General features: G+C 33.4%; 2 protein-coding genes across 4 annotated transcripts in view; one reads left to right on the top strand and one right to left on the bottom strand.

The window, feature by feature from the left end:
* LOC111509879 (alpha-N-acetylgalactosaminidase) overlaps positions 1–6,354 on the top strand; it is an 88,459-nt gene extending 82,105 nt beyond the window's left edge. For both annotated transcript variants that reach the window (XM_074170033.1, XM_074170032.1), the window contains exons 6-8: positions 920–1,084; positions 4,910–4,982; positions 6,124–6,354. In XM_074170033.1, the coding sequence (XP_074026134.1) occupies positions 920–1,084; positions 4,910–4,982; positions 6,124–6,251 (366 nt within the window). In that variant the 3' untranslated portion in view covers positions 6,252–6,354. The remainder of the gene's footprint in view (positions 1–919; positions 1,085–4,909; positions 4,983–6,123) is intronic.
* Positions 6,290–20,483, bottom strand: part of LOC111509880 (arginine methyltransferase 3) — a 32,308-nt gene continuing 18,114 nt past the window's right edge. For both annotated transcript variants that reach the window (XM_023165734.2, XM_023165733.2), the window contains exons 7-8: positions 8,417–8,776; positions 6,290–6,475 (exon numbers count right to left, since the gene is read on the bottom strand). In XM_023165734.2, the coding sequence (XP_023021502.2) occupies positions 6,366–6,475; positions 8,417–8,776 (470 nt within the window). In that variant the 3' untranslated portion in view covers positions 6,290–6,365. The remainder of the gene's footprint in view (positions 6,476–8,416; positions 8,777–20,483) is intronic.

Raw genomic sequence — 20,483 nt, 5'->3', positions numbered from 1 at the left:
TATTTGTAAGACGTTTATTGAATTTTACTAGTTCGTACTTCCATTGTCTAATAAGATATAATATGATTCGAAATCTCTGAAAGAACAAATAAAATTGAAGAAAAAATTAAATGAATAGCTAAAAATAACAATTTTATTGAGCAATAAATACAATAAAATGAAAAAAAGCAAAGAATTAAAAATTGAACAATTGAAAATAAAATAAAAAATTCAAAAGATATCAAACCAAGTTACTTTCAAACCATTTTATTGCTCAATATAATTGTTATTTTTAGCTGATTTTTAATTTTTTAATTTTATTTGTTCTTTCAGAGATTTCAAATCATATTATATCGTATTAGACAATGAAAGTCCGAACTAGTAAAATTCACCATGAAACATTGTCAACCATTTTCTAATAAAAACTTAGTTATAAAAAAAAAATCGGTGATACCCTATCTTCAGCGGCGTCGCGTCTGTGGTAAAACGGGGGCGCAAAGCCCTATTTTCAAGAATTTGGACTTCTTCATAGAAAATTTCCTCCTCTTTAAGAACATCATTGACTCGTTCTTTAAATAATTATAGTTTTAATGTTATTAACAAAAAAAGTGTAATACCTCATTTTCCTCGATTATACTGTTTAAAACAATCCTAATTTTTTATCTACTGTGAAATACTGCGAATACATTTTCCAAGCTCATTTCGAATCTAATGAGTTATTGCTCATATTTTTAGAAGCTGCATCTTTATTTCTCACTTTACTCAACTTCTTGATTAAACTTATATATCTATGGTTTCGTTGATAAGCAATATTGTCTTCAACATAGAATATGTGGATCATGAAGTCAAAGATTTCAATATGCTTCTCGAGCCTTTTCAATATCATTGAGTCACGCCAATCAATACAATTCGCAAAAATAAAATAATAATATTATTTCAGCACAAAGGAATTGAAATCTGGTCACGACCCATAACACCGTTGTACCAGAATTATTTCTCCTATGCCATAGCGTTCGTGAATAGAAGAACAGATGGAACACCTTCAGACGTAGCAGTGACCCTCAAAGAGTTAGGTCTTACCTCGCCTACTGGATACGCAGTGGAAGTGAGTATTAATTTTGTAAAACATTATATCGTATCGAATCAGAGGCAAATGGTGATAATCGAAATAACTTTTTCTTTCATTGAAGAATGTAAACTTTCACAGACGGAAGATAACTGTATGAAGGCTATTTTCCGGGTTTTCTAGCCGTGGTCTGCAGGTTTTTATGACTGACGTTTCGTCTTCTCCTGCGGTAAACATTTTCAAAGGCGATGTGGTAACGGTCGCAATACCCGATCTGGTGCTCTGGTTCTTGTTCCTGTTGTATCCAACGCATTTACTATTATTTTCGTACTGGGTGCTCTATTTATACTGTTCTTGATTGTATTATATATTATGGGTGTATTATGTATGTATTGTGTAACTGAAATTTTTAGAAGCTTTTATTCGACTTGTAATGCTTTAATTATGTCTGCTAGTTCGGGTCAAATCTCACAATTGAATTTTGAAGCAATTATCCACAACCTATCAAGCTGAAATTTTGTATACACGTTTAATCTGGATGGCAATGCATGACTAGCTAAGTGACGTCATACGCATCCCTATTACAAATGAAAGAGTGTGCTAAAAAGAACACGAACAATAATATGACGTCACTCTAAATCCAATATGGTTAATTACTTTCTTTATGCACACTCTTGATATTAGAAACAAATGGAAAAGTTTACTGAGAAGAATACGGAAATTGAAATGACGTTGCTCGAAACCCAATATGGTGGCCTCCGAAAGATGTTTCTTGCACCTCCATGATATGGATATGAAATGAAAAGGTTCAAGGGGAAACAATTAAAAATGGCGAAACTTCATACCAATTTTGAAGGGTTATAACTCGAAATATGTTAGAGATAATTTGATGGTCCTTGAACAAATTTTCAACCGACCGGCCATGCACAATTAAATGAAATAAAAAGCACTAACCACATCATCAGCACATCAATTGATTACATAGTTTTTATAGACATTTTTGGTGAGGAAGACAATCTTATTAGATGTTTTTTTTTGGGTACCTATCTAACCTTTCACAATCTGAAGAATGAGCAAAGCTGAATCAATAAAGAATAACTAAGTGTAATAAAGGACAAAGTGAAAAGGTCATTCCAAAATGTTACTGAGAAATAAATAGCTATTTTATGACTTTTCTAACAAAATTTTTTGAATCGTCATTGACGATTCCATAAGCACCGTATTTCTTCCTAGAGAAGGGTGTAGTACTAGTGGAAATGTCAAGGAATTTTTTGACTTTATGCATTAAATCGTCAGGTCCTGTTGCTGATCTCTATAAGACTCCACCGAAGAGCAATAGATAATAAAAAACGTCTCAAATGGGTTCAATTACTACTTGGTGTTAAATAGTATTCTCACAATTGACCGAAATCCATTTTCTGAGTTGTTTCATCGCTTTTCGGTTATGAGAACACTGTTTCTAGCTAACGAAAAAAGTTACCACACCATCATCTTTCAAATTGGAATATTTACGAAGAAGTTTTAAATGTGTCGTTTGTATACATTATCTACACTATCAGTTTGAAGCTGCTACTGTATAAACTATAAATAAATCAATATCTAGTGAAGAAACATTTTTTTCAAGAACAAGCTTTCATTTGCAAATACTAAAAAGAGTAGAATAAAGTTTAAATTGAATCCAAACCAACAAATTATTACATTAAACATTTAAGTGATATAATAGATTGTCGTGAGATATATCTATTTTACGATTTTTATCTCGCAAACCAAGTTACATATTGAATTATTGTTTCTACACAGGTAAATTTCGGGAAAAGCTTTTATATCACATATATTTTATTATGCATAATTCGATCGGTTTGATTTAATGAATGCTTGTATTGAAAAATATTATTTACTATCAATTATTTTTTAGTTAGGCATTTCATTCAATGCATCATTGTTGCATAATCCTTCATTTATTCAAGCACCACAAAACTATCCTAACTAACCTTCGCCGATTTATCTCTTATGACGGCCATCTCATTTTTCTCCATTTTGAATTATTTTCCCTTGAACTTCATTTGATATCCATATCATGAGGGTTCCAAAAAACATAGTTCGCCATCTTTGAAAGTTCACCATATTCAATTTGGAATAAAGTCATTTCATTTTCCGTGTTCTCTTCAGCAAACCCTTTCTTTGATCTCCATGTCATGAGGCCCTAAGAAACTAGTCCGCCATCTTGGGAGATCCGCCATATTGGATTCAGTCTCATGTTATTGCCCATTTTCTCTTCAACAAACTCTTTTATTTGAACCTATATTATGGAGGTACATGAAGAAATTAGATGGTCATCTTGGACAATTCGCCACATTGGATTTGGAGAGACGTTACGTTTCGTATGTTTTCAGCAAACTCTTTTATTTGATACCCATATCATGGGGGTGCAAAATTTGAACCGAACTAACATTTGGTATACATATATACAAACATTGCAAGTTCGATAAAAACTTTTCAATTTTTAATTTCACCCAGAGTAAATTACAATTTGAACCAAGTTGCGCAGACAGATAATTTGAAAGTAATAAACAATTTAGTTAAACAAAAAACGATTGTTTTTTGCGGATATCTCAAACACTATTGTAAATATTCAAAATGTAAAAAAGATCTGTGAAGTGCAGAAAATGCGGAAACTGGGGTACAATAACGAATACACGAGTAAAAGGTGGTAAAATTCTTTCAACTCATTAAAGATGAATATTGGGAACTAAAAAATTGGTACCTTCAATGCTTCATTTACGTATTTCATTTTTAACATCTCGAGAAATTGAGAATGATTTTTTTTTATTTTCTCAGAGATGATCTTTCATGAAGCCTTGAACAGCTTCAAAAAGGAAGAAATTACGGGCTCCATTTGTCATTCAACTATCTAGTACTCATCTAATTTTTGTTTTTACTTAATATTCATTCGTTTTTACCCCTATTTTCACCTCTCACTTGAAACTATATATATTTATATTTTCATCAGTGAGGACTTCCATTGTCTAATATTATATAAATTGATTTGATAACCCTGGAAAAAAATCAAAACGATTAACCGAAAATAACAATTTTATTAAACAAACAACTGAAATTACAAAGAAATAAATATACAACAACAACCAAACAAATAAGAATTGAAATATTAATAAAAGCTGAAAAAATTAAAAATATTAACAAAAAATTAAAAAAATAAAACTACTATCATCTTTGGGTGATGGACTGAGATAACCGAGATCTGATTATTCATCGGTCATTCCTCTTTCCGCTTCATTGGTTTTGGCGGTATATATTTTGGCAGGTATATATATATATATATATATATATATATATATATATATATATATATATTTTATGATATACAGAATTTTTTTTGTAAATTTTTTGCTCTTCAAAGATCTTTTCCTTTTTTAATTTTGGAGAGGTATCTACCATAGTTTTTAAAATATTCACAAAAAACAAACCAACCGTTTATGTTTAACTAATTTGTTTATAACTATTTTATTCGCACAAATTGGCCCAAATATTAAATTTCGCTGGGTGGAATTATGAATCGAATGACTCGATCATAATTTTCTTTAAAGTGAAATTTTACAAAATAGCACTTCTGAATTAGAGTACATTGGTATGGTTCAGGTTTCATCTATCTAGAAACTACATATCCTGTTCAAGTGGCTTACCAATAACGAAATCGAAATCCCATTGAGCATCGCTGAATAATGTCACTGATATTTTAGGGATGTCTCAAACGTCTTGTATATGTGATGTTTTTGGCAGTTATATTATTCAAGTTTTCTTTCAACAATTTTTTTTATTTGATGATTATGTCTTTATAACTTTCAGGATTTATATGAAGATGTAGACTATGGAGTATTGACACCACAAACAAAGATCAAAGTGAAAGTAAATCCATCAGGTAAGATTTTTTATAGAACTGAATAGGATATACACGCATCGACTAATCTGAATAACAAGCTTCCAAATGAAAATATTCAATTTATAATTGAGAATAACGAAATGAAAATTAAGAGGTATTTATTTTACAAGGTATTATTTACTACAAGAAGCAATCATAACAGTTTCTTTCTACAAATAATGACTAGTCTAGTATTTTTTATTGATGTAGTCAATGCCGAAATCTCTCCCAGTGATACTTCCTAGCTCTCAATTTTTCGATTTGCGTAAATGCTAAAAATGAATATCATCATGCAAAACTCCTTTGAACTGACGCAAAATGACAATTTCATCATAGCCAACTCGTTCAGTAATTGTACAACTCTTATTGAAAGGTTTTTCAAGAGTCCATAAACTGCTCTCAATGAGTTGAAAATATTTGTTAGTGGGCTGACACTGTCACATATAACATGAAACCTATTACCTTTTTTAAAAAAACCGCATGTATGAAAATTTCGTCATTGAAAAAATAGCTCGTATTTTAACACACCAATCCATGAGGATTAAATGATCATTTCTGTATAATTTCTAAACTTAACACTAAAGCCAGTTGTCTGGTTCGCTATATGAACAGTTCTTCAACAGTCGAAAGTAGTCGCACAGTGAAGACTTGCAAAGTTTTGCACGAGTCTACTTGTGAAAGGTCAACTGTGTAACTATTTTGAACCGTCCGAACTGCGAACCTGAATGGACCTTTTTGTCTATGTTAAGGAACCCTCAAGTCTTGTTATTTCTGAAATAGTAATAGTGGGATCAGCTACAAAAGGATATTCATATATGCTGGCATGGCATCTGAAATTATTTTTTCAGAGATAGCTGATTGGACACTTCTTGTTCATTTTGTATTAAAGTGGCATTACTACTTTTTTTCATATATCGGGTGTTTTTTTAGGGGTTAGCTTTCTGTTAGAAGCTGAGTGTTAAAAAAGAGAAGTGGAAATTAAAAAATTGCATTATGATTTACTGTTTGATTTGTTGCAATAAGTAGTCACATACAATTTATAATCGTTAATTTCCCCTTTTATAATATGAAAAGCTTCAACAATGAACTGATAATGATATCTGGAAGCCTATTCAATAAATGTTATTTCTTAATTTTTCAGGAGTTGTCATTCTTAGGGCTGACGTACAACGAGACTTCAGTACAAGGGTACCTTTCTTCACGACACAACGAACACCTTTCAATCCTCTGAATCAAGTCTTCAGGGTGCGAGATAACAGGTTCATATAACTCCGCCCTATTTCGTCCTTAAGTAAATTATTAACATAGCGAGTTAAATACTAGTTGTAATATTCTTTTCATTTAATTACAATAAAATACAAAAACTTTGAAATGAAGCATTTGTTAATCCAAGATATACTGGTACTTATTTTTTCCTATTGTGATCGTCACTGCGAGTCCTCGCACATTCTTCGTCAGCCTAGTACAAGAGAGAGTTCCATCCAGTACGTCCCCTGAAAAGCCATAATAATTATAATAATATTTAGTTTATCTGGGAATATCCATTTACAGACATACCAATACAAATTGTGAGAAAAAAAAAACAAAATTCACGTCAAGAAAAACATACAATTACAAAAGTACATATTTGTTTTAGCCTGTTTTGCAGTATCATAAAATCATCGAACTTTAGTCTGACCATGCGGCGAATAGCCGCGAAAGTACGACATGTCCATCACATTTTGAGTCAAGGCGTGCTGTTGACCACCAATCAGTATTGTCTTATAGAATACGAATGATAGTGGCTGCTAAAAAGACACTGGTCAGGCGAGCTAGAAGTATCGGGAAAGCTAGGAGTATTGGGGAAGCTAGAAGTATCGGGGAAGCTAGAAGTATCGGGGAAGCTAGAAGTATCAGGGAAGCTAGATGTAAAGGGGAAAACCCCAAGTTCCGCGAGTAACCTCGTTTATTCCTAAAACTTTTGCGTGTTGTGGGTAATCCGCCTACCGCTGAGCGGGTGGAATCCTTCTGGAGATATATATGATCATCCGCAGCCACTCAATCCAGACATTCCAGCTCTAGGGCAGAGTAAAGGTCTCTGTAAAGAGCTTTGACAGCCTGAGCCCAATGAACTGCGCAGCCCAATAACCCTGAATGACATTGTAAGAGCAATTATGGGTACAATTAACTTTGCCGATCCTGGCCCAGACAGGTTGAATATCTTTCAGTGGCGGAGAACAGCAGATTCCGTATTGGTTTATCAAGGGGCGGACCTTTCTCATCTCCAAGAGCGAAGATTTGTCGATTCCTAACAATTACAGACCGATAACATTCTTGAATTTGTATACAAATGCCGCATCTGACATGCCTTGAACAACTAATACCCCTCTGGCCGGTCAGGCCTGAGTCCGAACAGAACGGGATACTTTCAGGAGTGTATTTCAGATGACTTCTTCAGTCCCCTTCTTTTTTACATCTCACTGTTGCCATTATCCGTTGCAATCTGAAATACTCGAGGGTACAACTAAGGCACCCTCGGAAACTGGGGCCATAAGGTCACCCGTTTGTTTCATATGGATGATCTTATACTTTATGCCTCTGAAAAAAATAATCTTCATCAATCCTTGAAGGTGGTGAAAGAGTAAATGTATGTTTTCGGTATAAAATTCGGGATAGAAAAATGTGCAACGGTTCATCTCAAAAGAGGACAACGCGGGGATCACGGATGTGCAACTCGTGGACGGAAGCATCCTGCACCATCTGGATACCGGGGAGAGGCATACTTATCTTGGGCTGGAACAACGCCACTCACAAGAGGTAACAACAGTGAAGAACTCTCTACAAGGCAAGTATCAGCACAAACTCCAACAGCCATCGGAATTGTCAGGAAGAAAAAAGTTGCTGCTACAAATATGCTTGCCGTTCCGATTTTAATCTACGCCTTTAGAGTAGTGAAATGGACTCGGGGGCAGATGTATCAACTTGACGTAATTTCCTGAAAAATAATACATCTCCATAGGAATTCGCATCCCAAATCGTCCGTTCCATGGTTGCACATCCTCCAACAACAGGAAGGCCGTAATCATTTGAGTTTGAAGTATCTACATGACAGAATGGTACTGGATGGAGCCTATGAAGTCATCAGGAGTTCGGATACTCTTCTTTGCATAGTCTGCGAGCATGACAGACCCGGAATTGGTTGCATTCATTTTTGGGGCAGCTTTCGAGCGGCTGATGAACTCTGTTTAGTTTTCGACACTGAACTCTGGAGGGGCAGTAGGTTCTCTAGAAGCTCCGTTAAAGATACTTAATAACCCCTAGGTGTCATTTTTTACAGTTTTACTTATGTCCTCTGTTGTTCTTTTTTCATATTCTTTTTTGATGAAACTCAAGTGACATATTTCTGGTTATTGAATGATTAGTACAGTCTCATTGATCTTAATTTAGTTACTTACCCTTTTTCATTGGTATAGTTTCTGATAAGAAAAATACCGTTTGTTGCCAGTGAGTCTTAGGGGCATGGGGTCCTGTTGAAAACTGAATGTTGTTTTCCAGATCAAAGAATGTATCAAAATATCCAGCTATTGCAGTGAGTGTACCATTATTTAATGCTTCGAACGTAAATTTGGAACTAAATATACAAGCATTCACATTACATGTTTTCAGGTCGATTTCTGTCAAGACAACGGGATTTGTGAGTACTTTTTCTGGGGGTATTGTTTCGATGAAAGCTTCTTTAAGCACTTCTTTTTTCATACATTTCATGGAGAAACCATAAACGTCGTCCCAAAAATGGATTATCTTATTGTATTTGTCTGGAATAACAAAAATCAATTATTTTCTTATTAGTCAGTGGGCTATGCTTGAAGACTGGCAGTAAACAATTCTAAAGAAATTAACTTTAAACGTTCAAGCCAGTCTCGAATATACCTACACAGTAGGTTGAATGGACTGACGCGTATCAGGGCTATGCATAACCCACTGACTAATAAGAAAGTTTTTCTTCCTTATTCAGAGGAATCGGGCAAATTTCGGATATGCAGTTGGTTAGTACCTCGTCCACTAGATGGAGTGACATTTTTTTGTTCGCTCCAACTTAGGAAGAGGAATGAAATACTCTGAAAGAATTCCGATTTTCAATTATGGAATATCATTGACTTTAGGTCGATGACGCCTGTCGGATATAATCCAACGCCCTTCGTGGTATTAGCCAGGGAATTAGTTGTTTTCTGATAGGCGTCAGTCCATTCAACCTACTGTGTAGGTATATTCGAGACTGGCTTGAACGTTCATTTCATTTCAGTTCATTTTTTTAGAAAAATCAATTAGTTAATTAATAATTAAGTATCTTCATATTACGTACTCAACAACAAAAATTTGTGTTACTTATATTCATTATTCCAACATTGAAATGTGGAATAGAAGTAAATTTATATTCATCTTGGTTTTATAAATGTGTGCAAGAGGACGCCAATGATGTAATTATATGTACAAGACATTTGCAACCACAATGGTATTATAGTAATGTGTGAAAGTGAATTATAGAGATGAGCAGAGCAAGGAAAACATCAATATTTACTATCGACCTTCAAACATCCATGTTTTTTCCAGCGTAAAACATCGATGTCCTGAAACCAATCAGTATTCAGTTCTTTGAATAAATAATAAAACTTAAACTTGATGATTTATCTATTGTAATGAATGATAAATATGAAAAAATCACATGATTATATTAATTTACTAGTGAAAATACGTAGGACATATTCAAACAAAGTTAATAAATGAAATAATATAAGTGTAAAAGCAAACATGATTTTTTTTTATTGAAACTGAAAAAATAACACTGATGAGTATATTATACATATCACATGTACATAAATGAAAACAAAAACAATAAGTCACTCATAACCAAAACAAATAATCAAGAGGCTGTAGAAATACAACTTTTGATATCAACTTTCCTCCTAATCTGTTACGTATCTGTGTAATAGTTTGGTCCGCTCTGGAAAATAAAAAATAATTGCTCTGATGGGACGTAGGTCGCCATTACAATTGAATGCAACTCAACCATCTCTGATAGAAGTGGAACAAGTTCGCGTTGACGTCATGATTCGATTATTCAATTCGACTACTGCAAATATCGAATGTTCATTATTTTTCGTTCAAATTATCCACTATCACTAAATTCTATATACAATCACTGTACAAAAACATTGATAGCAGTTCAAGACCACCGATGTACAAATAACTACCGGTAGGTAGCCGGGCGGTTCGACGTGGGTGCTTTGTTCACTCAGTCAATCGGCCGATGTGTGAGTCGATGGTTCAAGCCCCTGGCTGAACGCTCGATTTTCACTTGCTATCGTCCAACCCGTGTTCGGAATCACACGTTAAAAGGAAAGACCTCGTTAGTCCTTAGCTTGGACAAGTTTCGATTTCTGAGGGTTGTCGTTCGTAGGGGTGCGATAGCTGATTAACGGAAAAAACATATTTTAAACAACATATTTCAACACGTATACCATCGATGGCAAAAAACTTCACCATCGAACTTAAAATATCGATATTGAATACTTCCCTTTCTAGTTGCATTCTGGTCATCATCATATATAGATGAATTTGTTCATAGTAGATCATATAAAAGTATTTCCATAATAAATAAATGGTCTTTAATGTAGTTAACCTGTGCCTCATTTGATCCACTTGAACAACCTCTATATACTTATGATGCACTATTTGGAACCTTTGGTGTAGGGAGTTTGGTGTAGGGAAAAAACCTCTATATACTTATAATTTGACAGTTCTCAATGTTCAATGTATGTTCCACCTACCAAGTTCAAATCATGGAATTACTGCAAATACAACTATTTTTCCCTCCAGGAGGTTTCGAATGCAAAGAGTTCTTTATGAATAGCACATGCCTTGTTGGTCAAGGTTTCTACACTCGTCACGCAGCATACCAAGGATGTTTAATGAAGAAGTGCAATAGGTTGCCAAGTTATGAGAACGTACATTTTTCTGCAAATATAATGAAATAACCGCAATCAATCCAGCTAACTCTCCATTTTCGATTCAACAACATTGATTTTTTTTTCAATTTATTGATATATTTAGAATATCTCAGTTTTTGGAAACTTCTTAAAAAAGAAAAAAAGATTTATCAATATAATCTCTTCACTAAGATGTAATAATCTAATATGGGGCTAGTGGACACACCTCTATGCAGGATGTGTGAACAGGAAGATGAGACTGTCAGGCATGTCCTGTGCGAGTGCCCGGAGTTATCGTCAATAAGAGAGTGTGTGTTCGGCGAGTATTGGCCTACACCTGCCGATATAAAGGAGATGTCTCCCAGCGACCTGTCCACCTTCCTGGAAAGGACAGGATGGACGACGACCTAGGAGGACAACTCTTCGGGAGGATGTGGCCTAAGTGCGTGGGCTTACACTCACCCTCCCTACTCTACAGATACAGAAGATGTAATAATTTATTTTAGATACAACCCAAAGGAAAAAATTCATCTGAAATAACTACTTTTGAACAGTGAGTCAGACAGAAATGACTTTCTCTTATTCAATTTGTACGAACTGTTATTAGGGTGGAGCAGATTTGTCTGTTCCACTATCATATAATCATAAAGTTTATGCGAGTATTGAGTGACCTGTTTTAGGAAATATCCAAAAAAGGACTGATGAAGAGTTGAAAATTGAAATAGGAAACCTAATGTTTGTTTCAGGTGTTTTCACCTGAAACTTCTTAAGGTCCACCTAGAGTTTGAAAGCTTTTCATATAAGTGAAATTATATATCAATTATATTAACAATAATTTATTAAGCCTTGGTGGTACAATATGTACATATGGTATGTCACCTAAGGAACCCATATACTAAGTACATGCTTAAAAAAACTTCAATGAGAGCATGTGAAACTATAAAAAAAATGAGAAATCCAATGATTTTGTTAATCTATAAAAACAAAAAAATAAATAATAAAACTCGGTCCAAAGGGACCATCTAGATACTCCTCCTGTACGCTATAAAAACATTTTTTCAATAAGAAATCTCTCAGAATTATAATAAAATATATAGTCTGATTTGGGGTTTTTGTTAAACTACGCAATTTATAATAAACCGTAAGTCCTATACTGGGGAATTTTTTCATACATCATGTGTAATATACCTGTGTACGATATCTATTTTAATACTGTTTCGAATGTTTGGTCTACAAAATCAATACGAAAAAGTTATTTTTGTGTGACAATATTCATAATCGAAAGTAGTTTTTATGAATTGAATAAATTTTCACTTTCGGTTCGCTTCTGATAAAAACTTCTGGGCTGCACTTTAGTATTTGGGATAACGCCCACCAGGGGGAGTGGCATATCAATCGAAAGGGGACGATGAGAAGAACACAATGGTATGGGTTTTATCGCGAGGAAATAAGAGCAAAAAAATTTGAAAAATGTCAAAATTTTCTGACATGAACTAACCTAACCTAACCTAACCCAACCTAACCTAACCTAACCCAACCTAACCTAACCTAACCTAACCTAACCTAACCCAACCCAACCTAACCTAACCTCTCAGACAATAGAAGGAAGTTGGAAATGGTTGGAAATGGTGATGACCTGGCCATCCCTTCTTAGAACTCATTAAATGTATAAAAAGTCAGTTCAAACCAAAATATATGTAATAGAATAATATGAATAAAAAATATTTTTTGTCATTTCCTCGCGATGAAACCCATACCATTGTGTTTCCCTTTCGATTGATATGCCACTCCCCCTGGTGAGCGTTATCCCAAATACTAAAGTCCTGCCAACTTCTGTACATATTGGGCCAAATTGGACACTTTTAAAGGGAAACTCGTGTTTTAAAACTAGATAAATGAATACTGATGGCTGTCTCTGTGGGTCACATTTTATGACAAACTTAATGGTAAAAATCGCATAGCAATATCTATCATCGTTTCTGAGTTACAGCATGTTTTTCAAAAATGTGCATTTTCGAAAAGTTGCTGGAATTTTTTTCCTGTCAAAAATTTCTTATTTCTATGAAAACATTTCCGAAGCACTTTTTTTCGTATAATTCAATAGTGTAAAAAACTAATTTTTTGAAATGAGATATCAATAGTTATTGATGGAAAAATATTTTTTATGAGACACCCTGTATATTCCGGCATATTTCAATAGAGCTTAAAATTACCTTTCCAAAAATGGAGCACATTTAATGTTTTGCTAGAGTCATCTTTGAAATACAGAGCTTTTAAGTTTCGTCATGTAGACTTTGGAACACACACTTCGATCAATTAGGCTTTGGACGATGCGGCGATAAAACAGAATGCAAATCTTTGTATTTGTAGCTGTCAAATTTTGATTTAATCAGTAAAGACGCCCTTAATTAGTGGTTTTTGTACAATTTTCAAATAAATTCGCAATGAAGTATGAGAGATGAAAAACGGGATATAATAGTCTGTTTTATACAAACTGGGAAAAATGCAGAAGCGGCAAGCAAATTTGAATCACGAGAGGTATCCAAAGAGAAGACAACCTTTCAGAGACATTTTCACAAGATTGCGACACAACCTTATTAATAGTGGTCAATTTGAAAAGAAATGGCCAAAATTATATGAATCAAATAGAAGTTTAAAGAATTAGTCGTTTTAGGAGCTGTTGTTGGAGATTGTAGATCTCCATATTTACAGAGTGGCTCCCGATACCACCAAGAAAAGTATGGAATCCCTACTCAAACCGAATTTTCCTGAAGTTAGTTGCGAACCTCTGAAATCACGGTATCCTCAGCTATATGCCTCATTCAAGGTAAAAATATATGATCATAACTTCAACAAAGCGATGAATCCAACCTTATGGCCTGAAAATGCATGCATCAGCCGTTTTTTATACCTCAGAAGAATGGAACGGCAAGACAAGACCTAACAAAAGTTTTCGATCCCCAGCTGTTACTTCTCAATGTACAGAGTATATCACCTGATAAAATTGATAATATTCTAATGGATATAAATTCCTTCAAAAATATAAATTATATTTGTCTGACAGAGTTATGGGAAACCTATGACTCAATCAAACAAGTTCATATTAAAAACTTCCATCTCATTGACGGCTATTGTAGAACCTCATTCAGAGATGGTGGTGTAGGAATCTGGGTTGGAAATAATATTAAAATAAAATATATTGACATCAAAAAATGCTGTTGTGAGAAAGACTTTGAAGTCTCAGCACTTTCATATAAATCTAAAACAAGTGATAGAGAGAGAGAAAGAAAGTACTTTATTGTTCATGAATAACATCATGGTTACAAAGTTGAAAAATTAAAAAAAAAATATATAAAATATACATAGCACTGATACCAGAGAAAATATGTCAACAACAATTAAACTTGTTAATAAAAGGTAACATGTCACACTTAATACTAAATAAATCTACACAACTATACATAATAAAAGATGAGCAACACTATGCGACATATGGAAATTAAAAAAGGATTATTCTAGTGTTTCACTAAAGTATTCATTCAGACTGTAATAGGCTCTGTCTAATAATAGATTTTTTACTGCTCTTTTGAATTTATAGAAGGATCCAATGGTTTTTATTGCAAGTGGTAAGTGATTATATATTTTGCCACCTTTGTAGATAAAAGAGTCATATACAAGAGACGTGGTAGGCAGTGGGAGTTTGATGTCATTACTTTGCCGAGTTACGTAATGTGAAGAATTTGAACCAAATTTATTCAAATGTTTTTTTACAATAAGTACCGTTTCTAAAATATACAATGCTACTACAGTTAGAATTTTATGAGATTTAAATAGAGGTTTACAGTGGTCGTTAAATTTAGCTTTACACATGTATATAATGGCACGTTTTTGTAAAATGAATATGCTATTGAACAGAAAATTACAGCAACCGCCCCAAAATGGAATGCCATATCTTAAGTGTGATTCAAATAATGAATAATATACAATTTTAGCAGTTGGAAAACTTAATTCTTTAGAGATTAGTCTAACTGCATAGCAACCGGAAGATAATTTTTTTTTAAGAACAGTCAAGTGATTATCAAATTTAAGTCTATCATCAATTAGTATTCCCAGTGTTTTCACAGTACCTATATTTCCAATATTCTTCGAGTTAATATTTAAGTCATCAAAATTACATTTGAAAGTCATCAAATTGGTTTTCTGTATATTGAATGAGAGACGATTCGATTCACACCAGATGAAGACTTTTGTTAAATCGTTCTCAACTTGTATTTTTAGAACATCAGTGTCTTTATTATGCCAAATAATAGAGATGTCATCGGCAAATAGAGTGAATTTGCCCGAGATTTTGATGTATGTTAAATCATTTATGTAAAGTAGGAATAGAATTGGTCCGAGGACGGAGCCCTGAGGAACCCCGCAATTGACTTTTTCCATACCCGAGCATTCTGTAGTTTTGACCATTTGTTTTCTTTTTGATATGTATGATTGAATCCACTGGAAGGAAAGACCCCTGAAACCATAGTAGTGAAGTTTTTGCAGCAGAATATTATGATCAACGCAATCAAATGCTTTAGACAGATCACAAAACACTGCCGCAACCCCTTCGCCACCATTGATTCCAGTGTAAATTTCAAAAAGTGTGTGAAAAATTGCATCAGTTGTATTTCTTTTATTTTGGAATCCAAATTGTGCAGTACTTATAACTTTGTGCTTTTCTAAAAAGTTAAGGAGTCTATGTTTCACTAATTTTTCTATTATTTTCGCAATAGTGGGAATGATGGCAATTGGACGGTAGTTGGCTGAAACTTCGGGGTCCCCTCCTTTAAATAATGGAATTATTACAGAGGTTTTAAGTTGGTGAGGAAATAGACCAATATGGAAAGATTTATTAATCAGGTGAACCAGAATTGATAATGTTTCATCAGGTAGACTTTCTATAATACGGATTGATATTTCATCAATACCGGATGTTTTCTTATTTTTAATATTTGAAATAGTTAATTTCAGTTCTTGGAGATCACTGTCATACAAAATGAAAGTTTCATTAATTTGATGATATTTTATATGAATAAAAGGATCTTCTATGGGATTTAGACTATTACTAAGCTGATTAGCAATTGTACAAAAGTAATTGTTTAAAATATCCGGGGAAATAGGTATTTCATTTATCATGCACTGGTGACCCCTGAGGTCATTAATTATTTGCCAAGTTTCTTTACTTTTGTTTTCAGCTTGAATTATTTTATTTTTATAGTGGATTTCTTTAGCAAGTTTAATAGTGTGCCTGTAAATTGAACGATATTTCAAGAAATAATTATGAAATTCATTGTCATTTGTAAATTTTCTCAAATAATGTAGACATCGTAAATTTATGGATGAAGTTTTTATGCCCTCAGTGAGCCATTGTTTTTTTTTTTTTATGTTTCAACTTTTTCACGGGGAATGACTCATCAAAAGCGATTAAAAGATAATTATAGAACTCCGTAAATTGGTTTTGATCATCTAGAGATAGAATGTTGTTCCACTTTATATCAGAGCATAATAGATTGAACCTATTACAGTTTCTCTTGCTATATATTCTACCAAATTCAGTCCTTTTTTTATTATGACAAGAGTTTAATTTTAGTGAGCACAATATAGCCTCATGATCAGAGAGACCTGAGGGAATTACATTGCATGTTGGAGAGTCTGGGAAATTGGTACAAACATAGTCAATAGTGGTACAGGAATATTGTGAAACGCGTGTTGGTGAATTTAAGTGCATCATGAGATTAAATGAATTCAATAAATTGATTAAATGTTGTGTATGGGGTGCATTAGAATCAGCAAAGTTAATATTGAAATCTCCTGTTAAAATAATAAAGGATGAAATTGGCAATTTTTCAAGCATAAGCTCTAAATTATTGAAGAACAAATGCACATCTGAGGATGGTGCTCTATAAAGACATATTATATAAACATTTAATTTCTTGAAAAACACAACCGATAGCTCAAATGTTTTTTCGACTATTAAGTTATTGAATTTATTGATCTTTTCGAAGCTGTACCTTTCTAACATTGAGTTACTAACTAATATCATCGTTCCACCATGCAAGTATTGAGATCTGCTATAGATAGAGGTTATAGAATAATCAGTAATGTTGAAAGGCTCTTCGGTTTCCAACCAGTGCTCAGTAATTAATATAATGTCTGGATTATCTATACTATTTATAAATGCATATAGTTCATCCTTTTTATTCCTAATGGATTGGATATTCAGTAACATTAGGTAGATATTCTTGTCATTGACCCTTTTTTCTCTAAAAAAGTAGCATTACTTGAGTTATTTTTTAGAATCAAAAATCCTTTATCTTCTTGTAGGGGTTCACTTCCTAAATCATTACCATGTACCATAGAGTTTTTATCATATCCTGAGTTCCATTGTTCTATGAACTTGTATAAAGCTTTACTTATAAACATTTTGGCGATTTTATTTAGATTAAATCCATCATTGGTATAATTATTCCATCTAAGGATGTTATTGCAGTCGAGGAATCTGGTAGTTTCAATCCTTTGTTTGTGAATTGTTTTTTTAAAATTGAGGTTGTTTTCATATATCATTTGATTTGGAAACCTCATATCAAACCTATATGGTTGTGATAATATAATAGTTCGGGTGTGCTGGACCTTTTCAATGAAATCACTAAATAAGTTCTGGCTAGCTACTTTAGGCCATAATATAATAACATCATTCATTGTAAAATTTCTTGACTCATCAAGGGCGGTTCGAACTAACTCTCTATCATCAGATCCACTTTTTATAAACGAACAAATTGAGTAAGTGGATCTTTCTTTTGACATGTAATATGCCACGTCTCTTCCATGCGAAGTTGTCACTAATAGTATTTTTCTTTCTTTTGTAGCGTATTCCTTTGGAATGGGTTTTGTCGTTCTGCATTCTTGTACAATGTCTGCCATCATAGCATCGTTTAATTCCCTACTGGTGTTGTCCACAGATTCCTTATCCCAAAGGCGTGTATCAATTCCATTAGTACTTGGAGATTTGCAACTAATTTCGTCCACAGACTTTAGGCCTTTTATGTTACTATTGTGTAGGGTAAAATTATTTTGCCTCAGATTACTCTTGGTGCTTTTCGTTTCATTTAATTCTCGAGGTTGATGTTCAGTGCTTAAAGTATTAATTTCAGTCCCGTTCCCTTCCATATTGTTAGAAGATTTATACCAGTTACGTTTTTTCTGAGGTTCTTTGCATTGCAGTTCCAATAAATTTTTATTTTTTTTTGAGTACAGACATTCTTGTTCAAGTACAGAAATTGTAGTAAGCATATTTCTGTTTACTTCAATCTGGTCCTTTAATTCATTTTCAAGTTTTATCAGATCATGGTTCTTCGAAGTGATATCATTTTCGAGTTTTATATTTTGAGCTTTAATTTCACTTATTTCATTATTAAGTTTATCAATCATCTGTTGCTGGATGTTCATTTTTTTTACATGTTGCTCTTCTGCCTCATACACCTCATCTTCAAAGTCTTGTGTTCTTCTTCTCAGTGTGTTGATAAATGCTTCTTTCTGGAGTGAATCTTCTTTCAATTTTTCTACTTCTTCCAAGAGAGCGTTTAATTTTACATCCCCCAATTCTCTAAGTGAATCTTCAGACTCACACTCTTTGCAGCATATGATTTTATGTCCTTTGACGAATTTGTAGCCCTTTCTTCTCTCGAGACAGCTGGGATGAAAAACCTTTGTACAGATTATACAGCAATAGTTGCTAAGATCCTTTTTGCAGCAACCAAATTTACCTTCCATCTTATATAATTAGGTTTGAAGTATCCTGCTCGTTATAATAACTTACAATTGGTCAATTAGTCACTTCCAATTTAGAATGTTATCAAATGTTCAGATGGTAAGGATTTGGAGAAATTTGCCTAATTTTCCTGGAGTACGATCAGATAGCTCGATATTGGGTTTTTGTTTGTACTTTTTGCTGAAGCCATAAGAAGCTTATCTTCTTGCTTGAAATTGGCGTTTTTTGTTGCTGGTTTCTGATTGGAATTAGCCAAAAATGCAACAAAACCGCACTTTTGCTGAAAACTTTTTCATGGAAATGATGCACTATTCCCACAGGGCCTGCTCTCACTGACCACTGGACCAAAACTTTAACTATTTATTCACACTATGTCAACAACTAATTTTGACATTACTGGAGAGCACACAAACACATGTCATGGCACACTCCTCATTTTAAATTGCTATAGATCTCCATCAGGGAATTTGCAAATATTCCTAGAAAAACTTGATGATGTATTGAATTACTTATACAAACCAAATGTTCAGTTTATGATCTGCGGCGACTTCAACATCGATGCAAAAACATCAAATAATGACTACCTGAAATTAATGAATATCTTAGCGCCCTTTAAAATTGATAATAATTTAGTCAGATGGCCAACTAGAATTACAATCAACATTATAACTATTATAGAAAATATTTTCACGAATTTTACTAATGACTGTATTACCTGCATTCTTGACAATACCACATCAGACCATAGAAGCGTCTATGTGGACTTCAATATTGAAGCTCCAAAACAGAGGTCACAATCTTATTATAAAAGAAATTTCAATGATATCTCAATTGCAAATTTTTTGAGAGATCTATTGAATGAAGATTGGTCTGGTATATACGCAAATATTGATGTAAATATGGCGTTCCAGTCTTTCATGGATATATTTTTATACTACTTCAATATTAATTTTCCATTAAAGAAAAAATATATAATAAATGATATAAGTAGCAAATGGGCGAATAACGAAGTACGACAATCCAGTGAAGATTTGAAAAATCTTCATTTCCTTTCCCAGACTGTTGCTGAAATGAAACCACTCTATATTCAACAGAAAAAAATCCACACCAGTTTAGTGGAATCCACCAAAAAAAAGTATTTCCAAGGTAAAATCACCAACTCAGATAACCCCAGTAAATCAGCATGGCAGGTTATATCGGAACTCTCAAAGTAAAGGTTCACAATAACATATCAATAAGGAATTAAAACGCCGAATGGATTGAAGATCCAACTTTAGTTGTGAATAGCTTCAATAATTTTTTCAGAAATGCCCCATTAAATATAATTTAAAAAACCCAGAATTCCACTGCAACCTTATAATCAAGATGAATTATACGAGCTGATATGGTCAAAATTAAAAAACACCTACTCATCTGGATTTGATGAAGTTCCACGGTTTCTATTAAGAAAAATGTTAGGCTCTATCATCTCACCTATAACATATCTGATAAATATTTCATACTGTACAGGAATTTTTCCGAATCTTCTTAAAACGGGTTAAATCATTCCCATATATAAAAAAGGCGATCCAAATAACATGACAAATTTTCGACCAATCACAGTTCGATCTGTTTTCTCTAAGATCTTTGAATATGCATATTTGAATAGACTGAAAGTTTATTTGAATGAGAACAACATTATATCCAAAAACCAATATAGTTTTCAGAATTCAAAGTCATCAACCGATG

This window comes from Leptinotarsa decemlineata, unplaced genomic scaffold, assembly GCF_025532065.1.
Source record: "Leptinotarsa decemlineata unplaced genomic scaffold, Ldec_3_MD MMD2_P_RNA_scaffold_6, whole genome shotgun sequence".
Classification (NCBI taxonomy): domain Eukaryota; kingdom Metazoa; phylum Arthropoda; class Insecta; order Coleoptera; family Chrysomelidae; genus Leptinotarsa; species Leptinotarsa decemlineata.
Note: the sequence above shows the minus strand (reverse complement) of the source record. Positions and strands in the feature narration are given on the sequence as shown.